At 51.0% G+C, this 23,164-nt stretch overlaps 4 protein-coding genes across 4 annotated transcripts; 3 read left to right on the top strand and 1 right to left on the bottom strand.

The window, feature by feature from the left end:
* Positions 1-2,192: 2,192 nt before the first annotated feature.
* ENH_00072860 (hypothetical protein, conserved) lies at positions 2,193-4,631 on the top strand (the record flags this gene model as incomplete). The annotated part of the gene is made up of 3 exons (XM_013582670.1): positions 2,193-2,904; positions 3,743-3,945; positions 4,272-4,631. 3 exons carry the CDS (start codon positions 2,193-2,195, stop codon positions 4,629-4,631), a joined length of 1,275 nt encoding a protein of 424 aa, XP_013438124.1.
* A 1,743-nt stretch (positions 4,632-6,374) lies between these two features.
* Positions 6,375-9,038, top strand: ENH_00072850 (hypothetical protein; the record flags this gene model as incomplete). Its single annotated transcript, XM_013582669.1, has 4 exons — positions 6,375-6,984; positions 7,667-7,826; positions 7,980-8,066; positions 8,591-9,038. Coding segments are annotated over 4 exons (1,305 nt in total), but the record flags the coding sequence as incomplete, so codon positions are not given.
* A 2,463-nt stretch (positions 9,039-11,501) lies between these two features.
* Positions 11,502-13,600, top strand: ENH_00072840 (hypothetical protein, conserved; the record flags this gene model as incomplete). The annotated part of the gene is made up of 5 exons (XM_013582668.1): positions 11,502-12,379; positions 12,514-12,608; positions 12,708-12,767; positions 13,244-13,346; positions 13,525-13,600. 5 exons carry the CDS (start codon positions 11,502-11,504, stop codon positions 13,598-13,600), a joined length of 1,212 nt encoding a protein of 403 aa, XP_013438122.1.
* Positions 13,601-15,808: 2,208 nt separating this feature from the next.
* ENH_00072830 (TPR domain-containing protein, putative) lies at positions 15,809-20,430 on the bottom strand (the record flags this gene model as incomplete). Its single annotated transcript, XM_013582667.1, has 11 exons — positions 15,809-15,934; positions 16,054-16,292; positions 16,493-16,597; positions 16,818-17,045; positions 17,208-17,487; positions 17,609-17,813; positions 17,967-18,187; positions 18,307-18,571; positions 18,809-18,944; positions 19,093-19,589; positions 19,790-20,430. 11 exons carry the CDS (start codon positions 20,428-20,430, stop codon positions 15,809-15,811), a joined length of 2,943 nt encoding a protein of 980 aa, XP_013438121.1.
* Between the last annotated feature and the right edge of the window lie 2,734 nt (positions 20,431-23,164).

Raw genomic sequence — 23,164 nt, 5'->3', positions numbered from 1 at the left:
CTAGCTATGCAGCTAGCTATGCGGCTAGCTGTGCAGGTAGCTATGCAGCTAGATGTGCTGCTAACTAAGCAGCTAGCTGTGCAGCTAGCTAAGTAGCTAGCTGTGCAGCTAGCTGAGCAGCTAGCTGTACTGCTAGCTAAGCAGCTAGCTGTGCAGCTAGCTAAGCAGCTAGCTGTGCAGCTAGCTGAGCAGCTAGCTAAGCAGCTAGCTGTGCAGCTAGCTAAGCAGCTAGCTGTGCAGCTAGCTAAGCAGCTAGCTGTGCAGCTAGCTAAGCAGCTAGCTAAGCAGCTAGCTAAGCAGCTAGCTAAGCAGCTAGCTAAGCAGCTAGCTGTGCAGCTAGCTAAGCAGCTAGCTGTGAAGCAAACGACCCTCTAGCTGTGCAGCTAGCTAAGTAGCTAGCTGTGCAGCTAGCTAAGCAGCTAGCTGTGCAGCAAACGACCCTCTAAGGGCGTTGCTGGCTAGCTGCCCTTCGGCCTCTTCCTCTTCAGAGGGCCCCAAAGGGCCCCAGGGGGGCCTCACAGCAGCAGCAGCGCAGCAGCAACGCAGCAGCAGCGCAGCAGCAACGCAGCAGCAGCGCAGCAGCAATGCAGCAGCAACGCAGCAGCAGCGCAGCAGCAATGCAGCAGCAGCGCCTCTACAACAGCCCCCAAAGCCACAGAGTGGCACCAGCTAAAGAGCCCCCGCAGACCGCTGCAGCAGCAGCTGCAGCTTCCGCTGCTGCTGCTGCTGCTGCTGCTGCTGCTGCTGCTGCTGCTGCTCTCGGGGCCGACTGGGGAGCAGCAGGCCCCAGCTAGCCTGGGCCTCCAGCGCTGCTGCAGCTGTGAGGCCCTTGCTGCTCCCCTGCTGCTGCAGCAGCAGCTGGCCCAGTTGGCCTTTGGAGAGCAGTTTGGAACTTCGTTCTTTTTTCTCAAGACCCTTTTGCTGCCTCCTGCTGCTCGTGCTGCAGCACGGCCCCCCATGCTGCTTAAATGCTGCTGCAGCACTCAACTACGGGGCTGCGCGCGTTTGTGGCAGACAAGCTGCAGCAGAAGCAGCAGCAGCAGCAGCAGCAAACAATCCAGGGGCACCAAAGTGTGGGTTTTCGGCGCTGCAAGAAATGCCCCCGCCTGGCGCAGCAGCAGCAGCTGCTGCTGCTGCTGCTGCTGTGTTGTTTCTTATCTTCGCAATTTTGTCGCAGTGTCTTTAATTAATATATTTTTTAATTTTAAAGAGATGAAGGAGAAACAAAGACTGAGAACTTCGCGCAGAAAAGGGGGCTCGGTGAACGCGCTCCGGAGCAGCAGCAAGCCCTGCGTCGCCGGGGTGGCTCCAGTTCTTTGCATGCATTTCAGACTTGAAAAAATATCTTTTGTGGCAAATTTGGATAAATGCTGTTGCCTTAATAACTATTTAAAAGATATTTGCAAAGATCTGCTGCATGCAGCAGCCAGCAGGCTCTGCTGCTGCTCCAGCGAAGGCTACAGCAGCAGCAGCAGCCGTCGACAGCCGAAGATCTGCGGCAGCAGCTGCTGCAGCAGCACCTGCAGCAGCAACTGCAGCGTCCTCTCTTCTTCTCATTTTTATCAGCTTTTTGAGACGCAGGGGACTCAGAAATCCAAAGAAGACAAGCCAAGGCCCTACAGGGCTGCAGCGTGGGACTCAAGGCAAAAGCAGCAGCAGCAGCAGCAGCAGCAGCAGCAGCAGCGCCAGCAACACCAGTGACAGCAGCGCCAGAAGCAGCAGCAGCGGAATATCTTTTGAGGCTTCCTGGTCTGTCGATCTCGGGGCAGCATTTGAAGAGAGGCAGCAGCAGCAGCAGCAGCAGAAGCCGAGTTGGCCTCCTCAGCGAGGCCTCGCTCATCGACTTTGCTGCGCTGCTGTTGCTGCTGCTGCTGCTGTCTTTGACTCTTCAAAGACGCTGCAGAGGGGGCACCACTTGCTGCTAGTGCTGGCTGTCTTGCTGCTGCAGCAGCTGCTGCGCTTTGCAGCCACCTAGGGGCCTCAGCTGCTGCTGCTGCGGCTGAGCCTCGTGCTGCTGCTGCTGCTGCTGCTGCACTCGCATGCACCTCAGGGGCCTGTGCCCTATGGGGCTTGCAGCAGCACTTTGGGGCTTTGTTGCATGCATGCATTTGCTTCGGCTGCTTCACCAGCCTGCAGCATTCTAAGTGAAAGCAGCAGCAGCAAATATCAGCAGCAGAGAGGTTTTTCCCGCAATGGGCCCTTTGCTGTGGCTCCACCAGCGGTCCCCCTTGCTGCTGCTGCTGCTGCTGCTGCTGCAGTTGCTGCTGCTGGGGGGCCAGACCGCAGCAGAAAAGCCCGCAAAGGGCCCCTCAGGACGGGGGCCCCATGTGGGGGCCCCCCTGGGGGCCCCCCCCACGGACTTGCTGGCGCGCAGCAGCATAGAAGGTGCTGCTGCAGAGTTGCTAGCGAAGAGTGAAGCAGCAGCAGCAGCAGCAGCAGCAGCAGCAAAGCTGGCAGCAGGGGGAGCAGGGGGGCCAAAAGCCGCAGGGGGGGCAGCAGCAGCTGATGCAGCTGCAGCACAAGGAAGCGCAGCAGCAGCACGAGCAGCACAGGCCGCAGGAGCAGCAGGAGCAGCCTCGCGGCTTGCTGCTGCAGCAGGAGCAGCAGAGTCCTCAGCAGCAGCAGCAGAGTTGCTGGGTCCTGTGAGCTCTTCCCAAAGGCCGTCAGCAGCAGCAGCAGCAGCAGCTGCTGCTGCTGCTGCTGCTGCTGCTGCTGACGGCTCCTGCGCAGGCTCCCAAGACTGCAGCCCCGAGAAACTCACGGCGAAGCAGCTGGTAGCAGCAGTTGAAGAAGCTGCTGCTGCTGCTGCTGCTGCTGCTGCTGGAGTGCAGCGCGTGCTGCAGGGCGCGCTGGCCTACAAACACGAATGCGAGGTCCGCTCGCAGCTAATCGGGGAGCAACTCAGTCAGTGGACTTTATTTTTTGTTTTTAATTCAAAATCAATTCTAATTTCAACTTTTTTGTTCTAATTTTCGCTTTTTATTTCAATTTTCACTTTTTTAATTCCAATTTTCACTTTTTTAATTCCAATTTTCACTTTTTTAATTCCAATTTTCACTTTTATTTCCCAGTCGAGGCTTCAGTTGACTCCCTCGAGCCGCTCCTGGGATGCCTGGCTGCGCAGATCAAGCAGCGAGTTGATTGTTCTCCCGGATTAATTCAAGCTAATTAATTAATTAATTAATTAATTAATTAATTCAATTTTAATTAATTAAAATTAATTCATTGGTTTTAATTGGTTGGCGGGCATGTGCTTCTTTCGTTTAGCTGCCTTGGGAGTTGCGTTGCTGTGCCAGTTTAGCCCACGGGGCTCTGCAGGTCACTTGTTCGTTTTCTCTCCTCTTTTTTGGATCATTTGAATTCTTTTTTTATTTATTTTCCGAATTATTTGCTGTTTTAGTGGCTCGGACCTTTTGTTTTATTTTATTTTATCTTTTCTCATTCTTGGCTGCGTTTGCTACAGCTCTTGAAGTGGCGTTTTCGCCTTTTTGTGTCTATCCACCTCGCAGTTGAGCCGGTCCAAATGCACGAATAGTGCATGCATGCATGCATGCATGCATGCATTTATATTTGCATGCATGCATGCATGCATGCATGCATGCAAATGCCTTCAATTGAATGCGTACAATTTGCATGTGTGCAGAACCGGTCTTGCGTGGCTGGGGTGTACGTACACTGCCTTTGTGTGCACAAGTGAGCAGCTGCGCATGCAGAGTTTTTGGCTGTTGGGGTGTACGTACAGACAGCTACTCCGCGAAGCTGGAGGAAATGGCTGCGGCCGTCACTGGGGGGGCGGAGGCTCTTAAGAATTTGCGAAATGCGGAAATTGAAAAGTTTACAGAACTGCTGGCTCAGAAGAGAGAGTCGCAAGACTGGAGCCGCATCGCCAGCCAGCAGCAAGTCCTCGCGGCTGAGCTCGCGCGCCTCAGGGACAAACAGGAAGCAGTGAGCCGCGCAGCAGAGGCAGCAGCAACAGCAGCAGCAACAGCAGCAACCGCAGCAGCAGCAGCAGCACCGCCGGCACTGCAGCAGCAGCAGCAGCAACAACAACAGCAGCAGCAGCACCAGCAGCAGAGCCGGCACTGCAGCATTGCAGCAGCAGCAGCACTGCAGCAGCAGCACTGCAGCATTGCAACAGCAGCAGCACTGCAGCAGCAGCACTGCAGCATTGCAGCAGGAGCAGCACTGCAGCAGCAGCACTGCAGCGTTGCAGCAGCAGCAGCAGCACTGCAGCAGCAGGCTTTGAGTGCGTGTGAAATGTTGTTTGTCAGACTGCGCGGGACCTGCAGATGCTGAACGCGTCTTACTTGTCGCTGGAGGTGTCGATCCAGGAGCAGCTGAAGGTGGTGTTGGGAGCAGCACAAGAAGCAGCGAGCAGCAGCTACAAGCTGCTGTCGGAGCGCTTTCGCGCGCTGGCAGCAGCAAAAGTGGCCGAGCTGCAGCAAGCCTTCAACAGCCTCCGCCTCGACGACTTAGCCGCAGACCGCAGCATCGCAGCCATCATTTCGCAGCTAAAAAAAAAGGGCGTCGCCGTCGTCGACCTCTCCGACGCCTTTCCCCAGTACCCCTTCGAGGCGCTCCGCAAGGAGTTCATGGTGCGCCTCCACAAACGCGTCAAGGCTTTCTTGTGAGTTCTTCCGCAAATTCCACTTTTTATGCCTTCTAAGTCCCGCTTTTTTCTCCAATTTGTCTAAATAAATGTATAAATGGAAAATGCGCATAAATACGCGTAAATCTATACATATATGTATATGTATGTCTGGGGTGCGCCTCCACAAACGCGTCAAGGCTTTCTTGTGAGTTCTTCTGCAAATTCCACTTTTTATGCCTTCTAAGTCCCGCTTTTTTCTCCAGTTTGTATAAATAAAGGTATAAATGCAAAATACGCATAAATATCTACATATATGTGTATGTATGTCTGGGGTGCGCCTCCACAAACGCGTCAAGGCTTTCTTGTGAGTTCTTCCGCAAATTCCACTTTTTATGCCTTCTAAGTCCCGCTTTTTTCTCCAATTTGTATAAATAAATGTATAAATGGAAAATGCGCATAAATACGGATAAATATCTACATATATGTATATGTATGTCTGGGGTGCGCCTCCACAAACGCGTCAAGGCTTTCTTGTGAGTTCTTCCGCAAATTCCACCTTTTATGCCTTCTAAGTCCTGCTTTTTTCTCCAATTTGTATAAATAAATGTGGAAATGGAAAATACGCATAAATATCTACATATATGTATATATATATCTAGGGTGCGCCTCCACAAACGCGTCAAGGCTTTCTTGTGAGTTCTTCTGCAAATTCAGTCTTTTTATACCTTCTAAGTCGGACTTTTTCTTAAATATGTTTACTTACATGTGTTTTTATCTTTTTTTAATGTATAAAAATGGAAAACGCACAAATATATACATGTATGTATATATGTATGAGGGGTTCACCTCCACAAACACATCAAGGCTTTCTTGTGAGTTCTTCTACAAAATCAACCATTTTATGCCTTCTAAGCCGCCCTTCCAAGCACGTTTTTCAATTACGTTTGCTCATATATTTTCAATTTGCTTTTGGATGCATAAAAATGGAAAAGTACGCGTAAATATATACATTATATATATATATAAATATATATATATGTATATATATATACTTAATGTGTATATAAAATATATATATGTGTGTGTGTATGTGGGTGTGTTGCGTGTATATATGTGCTTACATGTATACATATATATATATATATATATATATGTATATGTATGTTTATAAACGCATGTGTACATAATATATATTATAAATATAATAAATATAATAAGATATATAAGATGTATGATATATAAGAGTATATGCAGGTCTATACCCTTTAGTTGAATGCACTACTGAGTAGCAAAACGAGGGCCTTGTAGCTGCATCGGTGAAGTGGCTTGAAAGGCTTTTGATGAGTGCAGGACTTGAAATTGGGGCTGAGGGCTATTTGCATGCAGGGGCTGTTGCGCATGCAGAGGGGGGCTAGTGCATTATATTTGCTACATTTATTATATTTATTATATTTATTATTATTATATTTATCATTTATTATGTGCTATATATATGAGCGTTTATAGACATACACATATGCATGTAAGCAACTTACACATAAATATATAGGGCTGTTGCGCATGCAGTGGAGCTTGTGCAGCAAAGGGGCACTCGTTGCATGCATGCGCAGCAGCAGGAAAGGGGCACTTGTTGCATGCATGCGGAGTTTGTTTAGCTGCTAGTGGGTCTGCATGCGGGTTTGTTAGTTGTTGTAGTTGTTGTGTTGTATCTGCCTACGGGGTGTCCGTACAAACGCCCGCGCGGGTGTATGTACAGCTGAGGTGTGGGGCGAGGGCTGCATGCATGCATGCATGCAGTTTGCCGATCTTCATCACGACGCAGACAGTGGAGGAAATGTCGGACTGGCTGTACACCCGGTACCACTTGGTGCCTTCGCTTCGACTTTTGGAAATAGTCATTGACGAGTTGAGCTTTTTAAACGACAAAGAGGCCTATGCAGTGGTTCGCATAGACAGTGTGAACACAGAAGTCATAATCCGGCGGCCAGACCCCCTCAGGGACTCGGGGGGCCCCCCCCCGCCTCCCCCGGGGGGCCCCCAGCCCCAGCTCCAGGGCCCGGCCCAGGGGGCCCCTGGTGCTGCGGCCCCGGGGCCCGGCCTGGAGGCCCCCGGGCAAAGCTCCGAGCCCCCGGGGGCCCCCGCAGCAGCAGCGGGGGCCCCCGATGAGACAGAAGAAAGGCTGAAGTCGCAGCTGCAAAGCCTGACGGAGGGCCGGCTGCTGCCTGCAGTTTCTCCCCCTTCTCAGGAGCCCCTAGTGGTGGCCAGAAGTCCTTTTTTTGGAGCTGAAGTTGTCAAAAAATTCGACCAACTCACCAAGTCTTATTTGCGAAGTATGGTGGCAGGCCAGCTGGCCCGCAAGGCCGTGCTCATTGTCTACGTCGGAGACCGAAAGGGTGGGGCCCCGGGGCCCCTCGCCCCTGCTGCATGCATGCAGTACTTCTTTCTTTGGCCACTTGCTGTAGCTGCATGCATGCAGTACTTCTTTTCCTGGCCATTTGCTGCAGCTGCATGCATGCAGTATTTCTTTCCCTCTCCATTTGCTGCAGCTGCATGCATGCAGTACTTCTTTTCCTGGCCATTTGCTGCAGCTGCATGCATGCAGTGTTTCTTTCCTTCGCCATTTGCTGCAGCTGCATGCATGCAGTATTTCTTCCTCTGGCTCTTTGCTGCAGCTGCATGCATGCAGTAGTTCTTTGTCTGGCCCTGTTTGCTGCAGCTGCATGCATGCAGTGTATGCATGGATGCAGTGTTTCTTTCCCTGCGTTGCTACTCTTTGTGGCTCTTTTCTTGCTGCTGCTTCTTCAGCCTTGGGGGCTCTCAGTTGCTGCCTCCTTTGCGCCAACTCTGCTGCTGCTGCGCAGCCTTTCGAGGCTACGGCTCTTCTGCTGCTGCTGCTGCTGCTGCTGCTCTGAGTGCCCCGAGGCGAATTGTGGGGTTGTTGTAGTGGAGGGCACCGCGGGCACTTGCTGCGCTGCTGCGGGCCTTTGCTGCTGCTGTTTGCCCAGTGCTGCTGCTTGCTGCTGCTGGCTGCTGCTAAGGAGCTGCAGCAGAATGGTGGGGTTGTTGTGTTTCCAGGCGACATTCCGCGCCCCGTGCCGGGCCCGCAGGAAGTGCTGCGCAAGCTGGATGTGGCGGAGAAGCTCTGCAGTTCTTTCAGCGCTCCTTCTCAAGAAGTGGCAGCCCTTTGGCGGCAAATGGAGGCGGAGCTTCCTTTCTACTCTGTCTTTTTCCGGGTGTACGTACACCGCAGGCAGCAGCGGCCGCGCGCGCGGGACGCGGGGTTCTCCCTGCGACAAGGCCAGGGCTTGCATGCGCTTTTTGGGGCTTTCGGGACTTCAGAAATAAAGATTTTTGAGCCTTTTTTCCTTCTTTTGCTTTTCTTTTTCAGGGAGCCCATGGTGTTCGACACCATTCCAGTGTCTGTTTCCTTCGAACCCGCCAAGCTGCCCCCATTGCCGCCTTCGCCGCTTTTCAGGTACGTCAGCATGCATGCAACCATGAACGCGCATGCATGCATGCATGCATTCATGCATGCATTCGTGCATGCATTAATGCATGCATGCGTGTATGCAAGGTCGCTGTGTCGTGTATGGATCATTTTGCTTGTCCGCGGCTGGGTATTGTAGATGAAGTTTAGATGGTAGGCTGGAGGAACGGCGTCTGGACTGTTGGGTTTGCATTGGCATTTCTTTTCTGCTATTTTTTGTTTTTATTTCCATCTTTTTTATTTCTCCGGACGCTTTATGGGCCCCTTTAGTGGCCCCTGGAGCGTTCCAGAGGCTTGCTGCCCTTTCGCTGCCGCAGCTTGTGCTGCAGTCATTACCGCAGCTATTGCCGCAGCTTCTGCTGCTGCAGCTACTGGTGCTGGTGCAGTTCTGCTGCTGCGGTTGCTGCTGCTGCGGTTATCACCGCCGCTACTGCCGCAGCAGCTGCTGCTGCTGCTGCTGCTGCTGCTGCCTGCGTAGAGGCTACTGCATGCGTGCTTGTGGGTGCGCGCAGGGGCGAGTTCGGAGTGGTGCAGGTGCAGGCGCGCGTGAGCAGGGGCGTCTGGCAGATCCCCGCAGCGCGGGCGCTGCAGGCCACTGTGGCGTACGTGAACAGCCACCCAGAGAGGGGGGGGGTGCAGGCAGTGGTGGGGATAGTGGAGGAGAAGGTGACGACGTTTTGGCGGTCTTTTGTGCAGCAGGAGGTGCAGGTGACGCTGCGGACTGCAGACGTGCCCAAGCTGCTGCGCAGGCTGGGCACTTACCCGCACGGCCGCAGGGGGGGCCTCCTCGACCAAGACACGGGGCCCCTCAAAGACACCACTCTCAAGCTTTCGGGCCAAGACGAAGTCCGCCAGTACCTCAGCCAGGCCCTCGCCAAGCTCATCATGCCCAGCATTGGCCCCAAAGCCACCTTCAGGCGACTGCTTCTCCACGTCTGCATTGCCGGAAAGACCTGCTGACACGCCGGCAGCTGCCCCAGCTGCAGCAGCTACGCCAGCACCTGCAGCAGCTGCAGCAACACCACCAACTGCAGTAGCAGCTGCAGCAGCTGCAGCAACGCCTGCAGCACCTGCAGAATGACCTGCAGCGGCTGCAGAAACAGCTGCAGCAGCGCTACTGCTACTCAGCAGCTCACCTCCAAGCCACTGCAGGTTTGGTGAGCTTAGTGGCTCTGCTGAGGAGCAGAACTTGACAGATACTGGCAGGCAGCAGACAGGCAGTTGAGCCGTGTCAGACTGACTGGGAAGCTACAGATCTCAGGGCGTCAGTGAGGGGCGGGGAGTGGTGCAGCGTTTGCTGCTGCAGCAGCTGCTGTTCGGTGCTGCAGCAGCACAGGCAGCAACTTCTGCAGCACCAAAAGGGATGTTCGTCTGCACACGCAGACTACAGGAAAACGTGCTAAGATATCCGGCTCTGGAATAGGCAGCAGCAAGGGTCCTGTAAAGACGCTTGCCTCTGGGGCAGAGGACCTGGACGAGCTGGAGAAATAATAATAAAGAATCCGATGGCAAATTTGAAAGCTGAGGGGGACAACAGTCAAGATTTTGAGACAACTTCGCATGCTCAGCTGTCCTCAATGCAGAAAGGCAACCACCCATGTGGCTCATTTCCACGAGCAGTGGGGGGTTGAGCGGAAGAATTTCTTTCCCTCTTTATCTTTTCCCCTATTTGGCGGTCGCTGTCTTCTTACTGATCCACCTGCTTTACTTGGCAAACTCAGTGCATTGTGCGGTTGCTGATTTGTGACAGATGTATGTGGGTTTCTGTTTTTGGTTTCTCTACCCAACTGTTTTTTGTTTCCTCTGTCTTTGGCTCCGCCACATGCTAGTCATTAGCCTCTCTGCGCTATTCCCGCACAAGACTGCCAAGTGGTACTTCGTCACATTCAGTATCAAGATTACTTGAGATCCACTTAGCCACTATGAAAAGGCCGAGACGAATAGCACCATTGACGGGCCGTCTTAGTCTACAGAGGCTGAGTTCCGTCAAGGGCGCCAGTTAAATTGTTCATGAAACATGTACATATCCTCTACCTGATGAGTTCACGTCTGCCTATGGCTAGGGACCACTATCTAAGAAGCCCTACACCCCAGCCTAACGGGGATATTCTAGGAAGATCTCGGAATATACTTTCTTTCAGTATATTCCAGTGTTGAGCTCTGCGTACGGCCATTGTTGAACACGCCTATGGCTTCCGTTTTGTGGTAAGTGTAGCGGCGGTCGCTGAAGGTGGGAGAGCCGCATCTTGCTTGCAAGTGTTTATACTTGAATATATGCTTCACAGGCTGTTGCTTGTATGCAGAAGCTTGTAGAGGGTTTATTCCCTCGTTTGTGTTGCTGCTGCCTTTGCATACGAAACAGTGTCAGTGGCGACGAGTCCACCGCGCACAGATAGGCACAAGAAGACTAGTATGAGATTGAGGCATCCCTTGCATGCTTTTTGGTTCTCTTAGAAACTGCAGTTGAAAGGCATTGTGGGGTTGCGTGGATACCATCCCGGGGCGTGGTCCTGTCCCATTTCAACTTGTGCAGTTGTTGGTCTTCGATGCAATTGAACTGAATTGTCTGCTCCTATAGAAGTGTTTAGCGGTGTTTTTAAAGAGGAAATGCGGAGGATAACAGTGGAGATGCCGCGCATGAGGATACAATCGAAACTTCCGTCACACTTTGTTCCTCAGCCTGCAGCAGGCTTAGCTGGCCGTGGCGAAAAGTACACCAAAACAACATCCGACATGCAATAAAGGCATACAGAAACATTGCTTCACACATTATTCTGTTATTTCAAGAATTCGTAATTGACACGAGAAAAAATGCACAAGTCGACAGTTGTCGGCTGTGTGCGGGGTTCCTTGCCTCATTCCAATTGAATGAGCGTCAGCTTCTGCCTACTTCTATCCTGTTGTGCACTGACTGAAGATTAAACACTTTTCAAATACTTGGTTAGTTTTAAACTTCAGACGAAACAAGCAATACATCTCCAGCTGAGTGCCCGCGACTGCAGCAGCGGCGGGAGCAGCAGCAGGACGCGCCCGCGGACAAGCTCCGCTGTAGGGCCCCATGATCTTTCAGCTTTAGTCTCGCCTCCCCAGACCATCCAGAGGAAGAGTCTTGGGGCGCCAGGGCTGCTGCTGTTGCTGCAGCAGCAGACTAGGGCCGCTCTGAGTCAGAGAGTTTCCCTGCTGCAGCTGAGGCTGCAGGCCCCAACAGCTGCTGAGGGGCCACAGGCGCAAACTGCATGAGGGAGCCATCGCAATGCAGCGCTGTGTGTCTTCAGCAGCAGAGCTCAGCGGGGACAGCTCTGGGGCCCCGTAGGCGAGAGAAACAATGTCTTTCGGCAGCAGCAACTGCAGCAGCAGCGGCTGATTGAAGGCTTGTATTCAGGTGTACAGACAGTCCAGGAGAGTGGCGTTGTTGCTGCTGCCATGTCGTTCGCAGAGCTGCATGCAGCAGCAGCAGCCACGGCTGCTGCTGACAGTGCCTACCTCGAAGATGCCCGCAAGGCGCAGCAGCTGCAGCAGCTGCTGCGGCGACATGTTGCTGCGCTGCAGTCGCTGCAGCAGCACTGCGCACGCTCGGACCCTCGCCGCCTGCTGTCAAGCGGGGTCTTTGAGGAGCAGCTGCAGCAGCACCAGCAGCACCAGCAGCTGCAGCAGGAGTTTGTGGCTGCCAGAGCAGCAGCTGACAACTTGAGGAGCGCCTTGCGGCAGCTGCAGCTGCATGTCAGTGCTGCTGCTTCGCCGAGGGAGAAGCAGCAGCGGCACATGCACTACAAGCAGCTCGTGGGTGCTGCGGAGCAGCTGCTGCGGCAGCTGCGAGATATAGCGGAGGGAGAAGAGCTCTGTCTGCAGCAGCAGCAGCAAGAGCTGCTGCAGCAGCAGCAAGAGCTGCTGCTGCTGGATGTGGATGATGCAGCCACACAGGAGCAGCAGAAAGGCTCGCACGGCAGCCTGCAGCCGCAGCCAAATATTCGCCAAGACCCTCCTGCTGCATATGGCCCAGGGGCGGCATCAGCCCCAGAAGCAGCAGCAGCAGCTGCTGCTGCTGCTGCAGCTGCTGGCCATCTCAGGGGTTCTGCTCAAACAACTGCAGCGGCTGCTCACGGTGCGAGGGAAGTGAACGATGGAGCGGAGAGGGGCGCTGCTGCTGCTGCTGCTGCTGCTGCTGCTGCTGCTGCTGCTGATCAGCAGACAGCGGCAGCAGCCCAGCACGTGCACCTGCATGCGACGTCGCAGCTGTGGCCGCAGTACGGTGTATGTCCAGCTCCGCTGCAGCTGCAGCACAAGCTGACTCAGGCAAGAACGTAAGATGGATTGGCAAAATCGGAAGTTTTCATTTTCTTTGTCATGTTTCGTGTTTTTTCTCGAAATATTCTTCCACTGTTTCGTTTTTTTGTTTTTTATTTCGCTTTCTGTTTATATTTATGTATGTCTTTAGGTCGGTGCCCATATTTATCCCCGACAGCAAAATTGCGGCTTCACTGGTGCAGGAGAAGAGGGACAATCTCGCGAAGATCCACCGAGAAATAAAAAGTGTGCAAATTCCCTTACGTTCTCGCTAAAGTGTCATAAACAGGATGTACGTACACCGTAGCATGCGCTGCAACCTTTCGCGGTGTTTATGGTTTGCAGGCATTCAGTCACTTTACCAACAAATGGCTTTCTTCACGGATGAACAGGGGAGCCGACTTGGTGTGCCTTTACAGACTTATTCACTTTATAGCAGTTTGAGATTCTGCTGTTGTTCTGGATGTTTGTTTGCTTTGCATCATCATGTGCTCTTCGTTGTTCGATACCGAATCTAAAACACAGCAAAGCTACTTAACTAGAAATAAAAAAAGCACCTTTGCTGCTTGTGTTGCTTTTGAAATCATCATGCCCCAGTATTGATGTACTTTACTGGTGGTGAGTTCTCAGCAGCACACTTTTATAGTAAACTGAAGCACAGCCAACTCCAGTTTACTATAGAAGTGTGCTGCTGAGAACAAGGCCAGAAGAAAGCACAAGTCTTCTGCCTGCCTCTAGACACTGCAGCGCTCTAGACTTCAGCTGCATTCTATCTTTTGTTTTTTCATGCATGCGTGCGCATTTGCGCATGTACGTTTATTGGTGTGAATCTGTCAGTCAATGTCTTCAGATCTTTTCACTTGTGACAATTTCTGCTGCAGAAGTCGTGGACCGAAACCTCGAAGGAGTTCGCCAAGAGTCGGTGAGGGCAGCTCGAGAGATGGCAATTGCTGTGCGTGCAGAGAGAAGAAGAAAGTGCAGGCGGTGGGGCTTGCTACCTGTAGCGCCCTTATGAAGGCTTGTCTGTCTTTTGTGTCGAATTGTTTGACTCCGCGAAGCTGCATGCATTGCATGCATTTAGTCTAACAGTTTCCAGCGCAGATGCAGCAGAGGCATTCATATCTCATTTGCAGCCTCCGTTTGTGGGCCTGTGGGCTTTCAGGTGTCTGTTCAATTGTTCTCTCTTCCTCGTTCTGCTTTCCCTCGGTTTCACCATCTGGTGGAGCGCAACCTCGTAGAACTGAAGGACAGTTCTTGTGATCTGAACCATCTTTTCTCCCGCAATGAAGTTCTTCGGACTTAGCGGTCTGTGTGCTACTCGCTGTGCACTCACCGCGGTGTAAAGAACCCAACAGGCTTAGTTGGGCCTGAAAGCTACTGGAACTCCTTCACAAATCCTTCCCTCTTTTCGTTTTTGTGTACTGATGACCGTACACATTTAGTCTAAGTCTACAGGATCTGTTGTTCAGTATCCGGAACTGGTTCCAGTCACTCACAAATGACACTTTTGGCAGGGTTTAGGATGCTCGCGGTGCCATTTGGCTAGTTGGTGGGGGCGACGGTGTGGCGGGGGGGCAGATACTTATAATACATGCAGAAACAAGGAAAGCAATAAGCATGGCGGCTGCTTTCAAGAGAAAGCAGCCGCCATGCTCACAAACAGAAACTAGATCGCCCTGGCAGTTGTCCTGAATGAACGCAGTTAGTGCGAGGTGACACACTTGCAATTTGTCGGCGAAGACAAAGACAAGGAAAAGCATGGATAGTCCTTTAACGCAAGTGTAAGACTAGGAACGGCGCCAGCATAATGTTGTCACGAGAGCATTCCTTGTGTCTTTCCTGTAGGGCTACTGTTTAGCTTACAGGCGAATAATAGTGCCCCTGAAATGATCCTAGTTGTTTTAAACGACGCAACGCAATACTCGAAACATTTGCATTTCCAGCTCAAAGAAAAACAGCTTGAGCACTATCTTGCTTGACTGGACCTGCTATACCTGCTGTCTTTTGGTAGCCTATGCATCCCCTCCTCGAAGCAGTTACACCAACGTTTAAAACTAACCGTCCTAGCTAAACCCACAGGTGCAACAATAGCCTGTTGGCAACTTTCACGAAAAGGCTGCAGTCTCAGCTTACATGAACGTGTTGCGTTTGATGTGTTGCTTGCAAGGATGCACTGCGTTTTGTTAGGTTAATTCCGTGGATCGTGAAGCGAGCTATTGCTCCGTTCCTAATTATGCTTCGCCGGCTCGCTGGGCACCGCACAAGCATAAAATTTTTGGAGGGTTTTTTACTCAAGTAAATATCGAGTGAGGCGCCAGTGTTCATCTTTACATTACACCTCTTGGAGTGTGCAGCAAACACATTTACAAGTTGCTCAGTTCAAGTCTCGTCTGACTAATAGAATGATCACAAATGCTATGAGAGTCCGTCATCGAACTGTTGCATATTGGCTTGCCAGGTTTCTCTAAGGAGCAAAGTTAAAAAGGGTGTTACTGAGGTGCTTCCACAGCGTCTTTAGTGCAAATTTGTTCTTAGAAAAAATCGGAAAATTTTGAGGAAAGCAAGGCGAAGCGCAACGTCGTCCGTCTCTGACACAGAAATCTTCAGGAGAAGCCTCGGCACGCGCACGCGAGCAGTCGCCGGTGGAATGCTATACTTTGTGTTTCATAGTTTTGCTAAAAATAAGAAGTACTGGTTTTCTTTGCGGACGGTAAAGACTCCTTACTGATGTGCCTCACTGGCAAAGGTACTGGGAGTTTCGTACACTTCAGCAGATGCAGAAAATCGATCCTTTGACTAGCAACGAATCCCTGTAGTCAACGAGTTGGACCTACAGCACTATGTGCACGGTGTAGTTGGCCTTCAACAGAAAGGTGGTTCTTCTCTAGCTTGAAGCCAGCTGCAACCCTTCGATGAATAGCATCAAGTACGAAGGCCGACAGAAACCCTAATGCAGAAACTTGCCCCATTCGTCTCCTGACCACGCCAGCTGTCGCAAACTCCTCTACAGTACGACTAATTGACTGCGCGGCAAAGTTGTAGACCACCGAGAAGCATATGGAAATATGGAACCCAAAAGTCGAGCGCACGCTGCGTCTGCGTGAGTGCCGCTAGAAAGGCAGTTGAGCTCTATCCAAAACACATAGGTCTCCTACGCTCTGAAACGACAAGTCCTAACTGAAGAATTGGCTGTCAAGACAAAGACTGCCCTCTTCAGGCTTACAGCGCCTTCGCACGCTACACTGTGGCACGGAGCCACAAAAAATAGCAAAAGACAGGCCAGAAAGAACCTGTGCCGGAGACAAGAGACTAGCGCTATACGTGATTAAGTCCTGCCTGCCTCTCTTTGGAGGAAAAAGTGACAGACCATGTCAGTCGTGGAGTCGTCGTGACGGTCTTCTCGAGTCTCGGGGAGCCTCCCTCGCATGTGACAAGTTGCCAAGATATCAAGCCACCGTTGTAGAATCATAGCAATGCACGCTCCGGAGAGAGGCTGATTTTTTGTCCATCTTTTTGTGACCTTCAACAGCTTCAGATACAGGGCTGCCAAAACGAGCTGGAGCCCCGTCGTTCTGCAGCGTAACAATTCACGGCATCAACCTCAGCTCTCAAGGGATATTCTCGTGCATATGGATTTGGAAAAAAGCACGCAAACGGGAAGAAGCCGCATACAGGCCTTTCATAACCATACCTGCATAGATGCGAGTATGCCCTCAATGATTGCGGAATCAGCGAGTGCCCCGTTGATGGATATATCAACCAGTGTCGGTCCTTCTTCAGAATTTGCTCCCCCTGTACTTTTCTCAGTAGACCGGAGCTTCTCATAGAGCTCTTCTGCAAAGGCGTCGTGGCAGTTCTGGTGCCCAATGCTCTGTACAGCAAAGCTCGTGCCACCAGGGACTTTCTCGCCCGTAATGTCGATGCGCCAACCTGCAACGAAGTCGCAGAGTAATTTGAATTTCGATTTCACCACTTAGTTTGCCATTATCGCTGCGTCGAAGCTAAGTGGTCAGCCAAGCCTCAGAAATCCTCCTGTTATGTATATGACTCCGTTTGGGTTTCAACAGAACAAGCGATACAGCAATGTTAAATCAGTGCAATGCTTTGCTTCAAAGAAAGAAAAAACGTACAAGACGATGCCTTTGTCAGTTTCATTGTGCCTCTCAAGCAATTGATCTTATAGGTCAGTGAATTGTCGCCTACACAGTGGCTGATTACAAAGGATCCGAGGACACCTGAACAAGCCACAGAGGCAATTACCCAATCCAAGTTCGGGCATTTCTGAGGTAGTCAGGTAGTCAGAAGAACACTTGCTGTAAATCATAACCAGGAAGAAAACAGGAATGCAGGCAAGGCGAGATGCGGAGACATCACGAAACTATATGTAGGCCAGCGCGCTTGCCACGCTTATCCATTCGTGTGCACATCCATGCATCTAAAGAACACCCCACTCACTCTGATGTGAACTGGGATTCACGAAGGTCAGCCACCCGCTCAACCTTGCATATTCGCGACGAAGTCTCGTATTTTTAATTTTGTCTGGCTTATCCTCGAGCTGGCTAGAGGGACTGCCGCAGCAGGGAGCATGGTCTCCCTTTGCCACTGCAGACAGTGAGCTCATTTGGAGGCCCGTTATTTGACGGAGAGCCGTCACACAGCGCAGCAGATCGAGCGCCATGTGATCTGAAACCCAGAAAATGCACTCAAAATTCGTCACTTAGTAGAAAGTCCCCTTGAAAATACTTTTCTTAAGAGTGCCCATCGCTGCATGCAGTGAGCATGCAAATTTGGTCCAGTTTGCGTGCGTCCTTGGAGAAGGACTGCACCCAACGTGATGGCGCTTACGTTTGATGTCGTATGGCGCAGTTGAGAATTTGTACTTCAGAGCAGTGTCCGTTCCACATCTAAAGGACACCGAAGTCACTCTCCCCAAGGTTGCAAGCTTGGCAGCTGCCTCCACGAACGCTTCTTCTTGTCTGTTGTTCTCAACTGCATGCCACACTACTGAGTTGCAGTAAGGCTTGTATATGTCTAGAAGCGCAGCTGCCGAGGAAAGGCTCATCTGCAAGGGAGACCGAGTCAAGAGGTGCTTGCCCGCGGCGAACACGCGGGGGAGTAAAGACATCTGCAGGGACATTTCACCCCAAATTCGGCTTTCAATCGAAACACTGCTGTTGCACAGCTGAGACGAAAGCCATACTGCCTATTTTATCTGAATGAGGAGATCTCCAAAGTGTTTGGCTTACCATTAGCTGCATGTGGACGTCAACCACAAGCGCCTGAATGTCTGACCTCTCCAACAAAGATGACAGCCCTTGAGACCCGCTGTAAAGCTCGACTCCTTGCAACTCGGCCTTCTCAACCAATGTTGCCACGTCCTCCTGCTTAAATGCAAACGCGGCGACGATCTTTAGTCGTGTGTCCCGACGGAGTAAAGGAAGCGCTTCGTATCTGAAACAAAGGGCGGGTAAACAATCAACATACTAACTCAGGTGTATCATCTATAAGCACAATACCTGCTAATGAGCAACGATCCAGCAGCAGTCAAGCAAGGGCAAAAAGCGTCGCGCACAAGTTGTTTCTTCAAGATGTAAAAGGGCTTACTGCGTCCAGTAGCCAAGGCCAATGAGGGCAACTTTTGCGGGGTTAATGCACATGTTCAGCGTGCGCAGCATCTGAATAGCTTGCGTGTAGTTGGGGTCGATCTGGAGGGCCTTTTCACAGCATTTGATGCCTGCCTCTAGTTTGCCTTCGACCTTGTGGCAACTTGCGAGATTAACGTAGGTCGACGGATGAGTCCGCTCAGGCTCTAAGTCCGCACTCGCCTAAAACAACAGGCAGGGGCACAACCACGCGCCACAGAAAACTGAAATTCCAAATCAGTTTTAGAGTATACGCTCAACGGCAAACAAACCTGTACTACAACGTCAAGCTAAAGACTCACCTGGAGGAACTTGAGAGCCTTGTCGCACCTGCCAAGGCGCATGCATATGTGGCCGCAGACGTCTGCAACGTCCTCTCCCTTTTTCAGTTTATACCAATTAGCAAATGTTTCTTCAAGGTCCCCAATCAAGTCATGCTCTGTGCGAGGGTTCAGATATGGATGCACACACTGACTCGTAAATTCATTCGAAAAATTCAAGAAAACATCCGCATCATGCGCTGAGTATCGAAGGAGGGATATAAGAGATTTGATGCTGCTGGCAGGCCTGCACAGAAAATAGTCCGCAAATTCAAGGCTTAAGAACTCAATCTGTACGAGTAAACTAGAAGGGATAATGCCCGCGACCCAGGAGTGAGCGGTTGCTCTGTTCCGCCATCCCTAATGCACGCCACCATGAGTCCCTGGGACAAGCCTCGAAAGTCTACTGAACTGCGATAAGTGAGTGCGCCATTGTCTCTGAGAAAAGGTTGGGGGCCTGGGATATAAGGCTCATGCTCCTTACCCTCCCCCCGCAGCGACTGTTTCTTGCGCTGCCCTTTGCCAGTTGATGAGTGCATCAGGTGCAAGGTCTTCCACATCCTCAAGAAACGCCGCTACGCTTCTCCCCATTTCGTGTTCCGTGCCGCAGAGCCAGAGGCCTGCACAGACGATCTAACTTCACCACCATGCAGCAGTGACTCAGCAGTGAGCATCCGCCAAAGTTCACATTTCCCTCCCCTGGATGGCGAAGGTTTTCTGTGTAGCAAACCCGTGTAGCAAACCCGTAACCTTAAATGTGTAGCGTACCCGTAACTTGAAATGTATCTCTGTACGGCGTCGCATGAGAAAAACCTCCCATGCACTCAAAGAAGATCCGAACAGCGTGCAGATTGAGCATAAATGAAATGGAGCCATGTATGGCAATATGTGGATCCCTGGGTCCCACGAATTCGTCTGCCGTTGGATAGCCCTTATCTCCAACTAAGCAGAATAGACGGCCACCTCCAATGTGGCTCAAGTTGCGAAAGAGGGCGAAGGCGCCAATCGGCAGCACAAAGGAAAGCTGCTTGTTCAGCTGGCGATAGCGCAGCAAAACCTCCTTGATAGTTGGGTCTTTATGCAGGTAATCAATTTTTTCCGGGTTTGAAGGGTCACAGGCAGCATCCAAATTTACCCCTTTCCACTTCCAACCCAAAGTCATCCGTAGCATTATGTCTGGAGCATCGAGTTGCTGTTCCTCTGACGGTGAGTAAATGGAAACAAGGGAACGTTCAAACTCATGGGTGCAGGCGCCTGGTGTTATCCTGCAGACAAACAAGACGGCATGACCTTACTGGCACACTGTACAAAATCAATGTCTAGCAAATGAAGCTATTTTTCTTTAAGTGTGGAGCAATCGCGGGATACATAAAAGTGCTCAAAATACGGTATGACCCGCCGTCCTGTGTTCTCCCGCATTGCTCGAGCTACAGATGTAAGCTTTGGCATAAGAAATCATCATCACCTCCAGGAGTCTGTCAACAGAGAGTCCAGCACGTAGTTGCAAATGGCCACAACGGGGGCCGCGCCATTAGTGAGTGGTTCGTTTCTCACGACCAAGTGAACTTCTCTGTCCTTATTACCGTCGAAGATCGCAAAGTCTAGCCACTGCATTTCTACGAATGTCTTAAGAGCTGGATGTTTTGAGCAAAAGTCCACGTTTGCCTCAGCTACATCCGAAAACACAACGAGGAAGGGGCGCTCAGGAAGTCCCAGACTTGCGAAGAGCCTCTTGTATCGCTGTAGAGCCCTCAGTAACAAGAAGGTGAAGCGCCCGTGGCCCCCACCTATCTCTAGAATGGTAACTGGTTGTGTTGGGTCTGCTTCTGGTCGTCGGAACCAGTCCTGGAGGAAGTTAATGATTATTTTTGCATAGGATCTACACAGGCGGCTGTTGCTCGTAACAAATGAAGGCACGTAATCGTGGGCCCAGGCCTCGATAGCCACTTGCTTGTAGTAATTGTCTAGCATCTTCCACATTATGGAGTCACACAGAGGTGAGTCCTCTTCCACACAGAACTTCTCTTGAGGGCATTGCTCAACCGGCGCCTCACCCCCCACGGTTGCTATCCCAGACCCCCTAAAGGGTGGGCCTTTATCTGCCATTGTCGCTCTTAAGATTCAACACAAAACAGGCCAGCTTATAAAGGCTTCGCAGCTGTGTAGTTAAGCCAAAGCCGCTCGGCCCTTATGTTCAAGTGGGCTCTCCAGACGAATGCCGTTCGATGATGAGCTGTTCTCCGGGGCTCCTGCAGAAGTTCCGTTTTCCCGCTAAACCTGTATTATGCTAAATCTTTTCTGGGAAAGAATTTGCGCTTCTCTGTCTAGCTTGTTCGGCAACCATCGGCCGCAGCGGGCCGGTCGGTCACCTAGTAGCGCCGACACGAGCGGCGGCTCGAATAGGCGGTCCTAACACGTAGAATTAAAGTGAGGGCTTCAAATGCCATATCTGTTTGCTGCTAAAATTCAATGCGTGAGTTGCCGCAGCCATCCATATTTAAGGATCCCTCACGGAACACTTCGTGGCGTGGGCGAGATGAGCCACCGGTCGCACCCTTTGGAATGCGAATATGGGGGGGTGTGCTACGCAGCGGGCGTAATTGCGCGAAACCAAATATTTTTTTGCTTACTTTATATTATGATTAGTGACCGTATGCATCCTATCTCGGACTGGCAATGTGCAAGCTCATCAGCGACCAGTGTCGGCATATCAGACCTGTTCAGCACGCCAGTGCAGTTTTGTTTGCTGGCAGCACGGTGACAAGCAAATGAATAAGGTCAGTAAACAGTTAATGCTAAGCCCATATCTTGAAACTATAAAACGTACCTGACAGAGCGGGACCTTCGATTTCATCGCCCGACTATGCGCTCGCCGACAGGTGTCTGCGAGTTGCCTCCACGTCCCTCGTTGCAAAGCTCATACATGACTGTTCGACTCTTTCAAAACCTCATATACCTCATACAGTTGCTGCATCTTCTCAGGAGTGCGACATCAGAGAAAGAGATAGGGACAAAGCGGGGGAAGTGCCAACAAAGTCTACGCAGGCCAACCGTAGCACATCTTGGCAAAACTGAACAGACAGCACTGCTTCTTTGCACATGGGATGTCCACTGAACTACTTTCTCACTATCAGTAGCGGAGGATCAGTCACATTCAGCAACCGTAGGTAGATGCGCTACTGGCGTTCTACGTGCTCAAGAGGCACTGCTTGGTAAAACGTCAAGCAGCGGCTCTTAAATTCTTACAACGCCAGCAGCCAGCCAAAGGGGTCACTAAAGTTTTTGCTAGCATTGCCTGCAGCAGCAACCTTCATACAAGTTACTCTCCGCATGCGAATCTTTCTGAATCTAGCGAAAACACCTGAAATGCGCACTGAGAACTAGGGATCGCGACAATTTGGGACGCACAGTGCCAAATTGTCTCAGTATAGCCTATTCTATTTGAACATCATCTACAGTGAGGCTCTTGGCTACATTGCGAATGCTTTAGAAAAGTACGCATACCATGAAATGGAGGCACTGCGAAAGCTGTTCCGCGAACTCCACTACGGACGAGGAGTCATATATCTGTTTTCGCTTGCTTTTGCCTTCTGGGTGCCTAATGAATTCTACGCTGATAATTCAGTAGGAAATTGATCATTGTGCTACTACGAAAAGATTTTTCCCCAAGACTGCTAGTCGAAGACTGGCATGCGTGTATCGCTTGTGCATTGGTCGAAGGCTGGCTCCCATTGTTTGCTGCCAGACGAGATATCAAGACAAATGATTAGCATCGCACCTGTGTAGACCTGAACAATGTTTTTTTTCAGTCCAGAGTTATTGGTAGCTGCTGGTGAGTGCTACAGCTTCCATACAAGTTTCCAGACAAAACAGAGTCAGGGAAAAAACGAACCACAACACTCACGGAGCAGCGAGAACTGTAGTGCTCCTTTTTGCCGCACTAGCCCCTTCCCCAAACTGAAGCACCGTAAGAAATAGGCAACAATTTTGCTGTTTTGAATGGGTGATTAACGCCTAGTATACACGTAAAACGTCCTCAAACGCGCCACGAAGTCTATTTTCCTCAACTGTGTGCAAGAATCAACATATTGTGTACATACTTAATTGCTTCCAAGCTGTAATCACAAAACTTTCTGGAGGCATCCTACTAAGAGGTACGACGTGTGTGAGGAACAAACGCTGCATTACATTTACACTGACAGCTCGTGCTGCTGCGTTGCGCCAAGTACGTCGTTCCTTTGGAATCATGAGACGAACTCAAGCTTCCTTGCTGGGAAGAAGTATTGACATCGAGGTGCAAAGTAGCAATGACTCTAAATAATACATCACCACGGAGAATGAAAGTGCTGGTGCGTAGTTTGCCTGGAATTTATTTACTGAGTTGAATGCTGATGAACAGTTTAGAGTAACAAAGTATTGTTTTTATTTCCACAGATAGTGCTTTGCAGCAGCGTAAGCAGTACTCCAAACCCATTTGCATCACTGCTTGCTTCAAGCCAGTACAAAAAGTAACTGCCCTACAACGATCCAGCTGCCATTAAAGGTGGGCAAACACGAAAGAGAGAAAAGGGTTTAGTCAGCGCTTGTGACCAAGGCACACCTTGGAGTACCCGACCATGATGTTGCACTGATTCCAAAATTAATTCTATTCCAGCGAGTAGGGTTGACTCCCTGCGTTGGCAAGAGTACCCCAATATAAAGCAAGAAGTGACTCGGGAAATGCGGGCGCTTGCTACGGTGTACAATGCAGAGCACGTGAAATAATACCTCAGTGCGTTTCTCGTGAGGCTCACTGAAATATGCGAATTCTTTTCAAGTGGTGAGGAGAATTAGTTGCAAG

The sequence above is a fragment of the Eimeria necatrix genome, genomic scaffold (assembly GCF_000499385.1).
Source record: "Eimeria necatrix Houghton genomic scaffold, Enh_scaff71, whole genome shotgun sequence".
Taxonomy (NCBI): domain Eukaryota; phylum Apicomplexa; class Conoidasida; order Eucoccidiorida; family Eimeriidae; genus Eimeria; species Eimeria necatrix.
The sequence above is the reverse complement of the archived record's forward strand: the minus strand, read 5'-3'. Positions and strand labels throughout refer to the sequence as shown.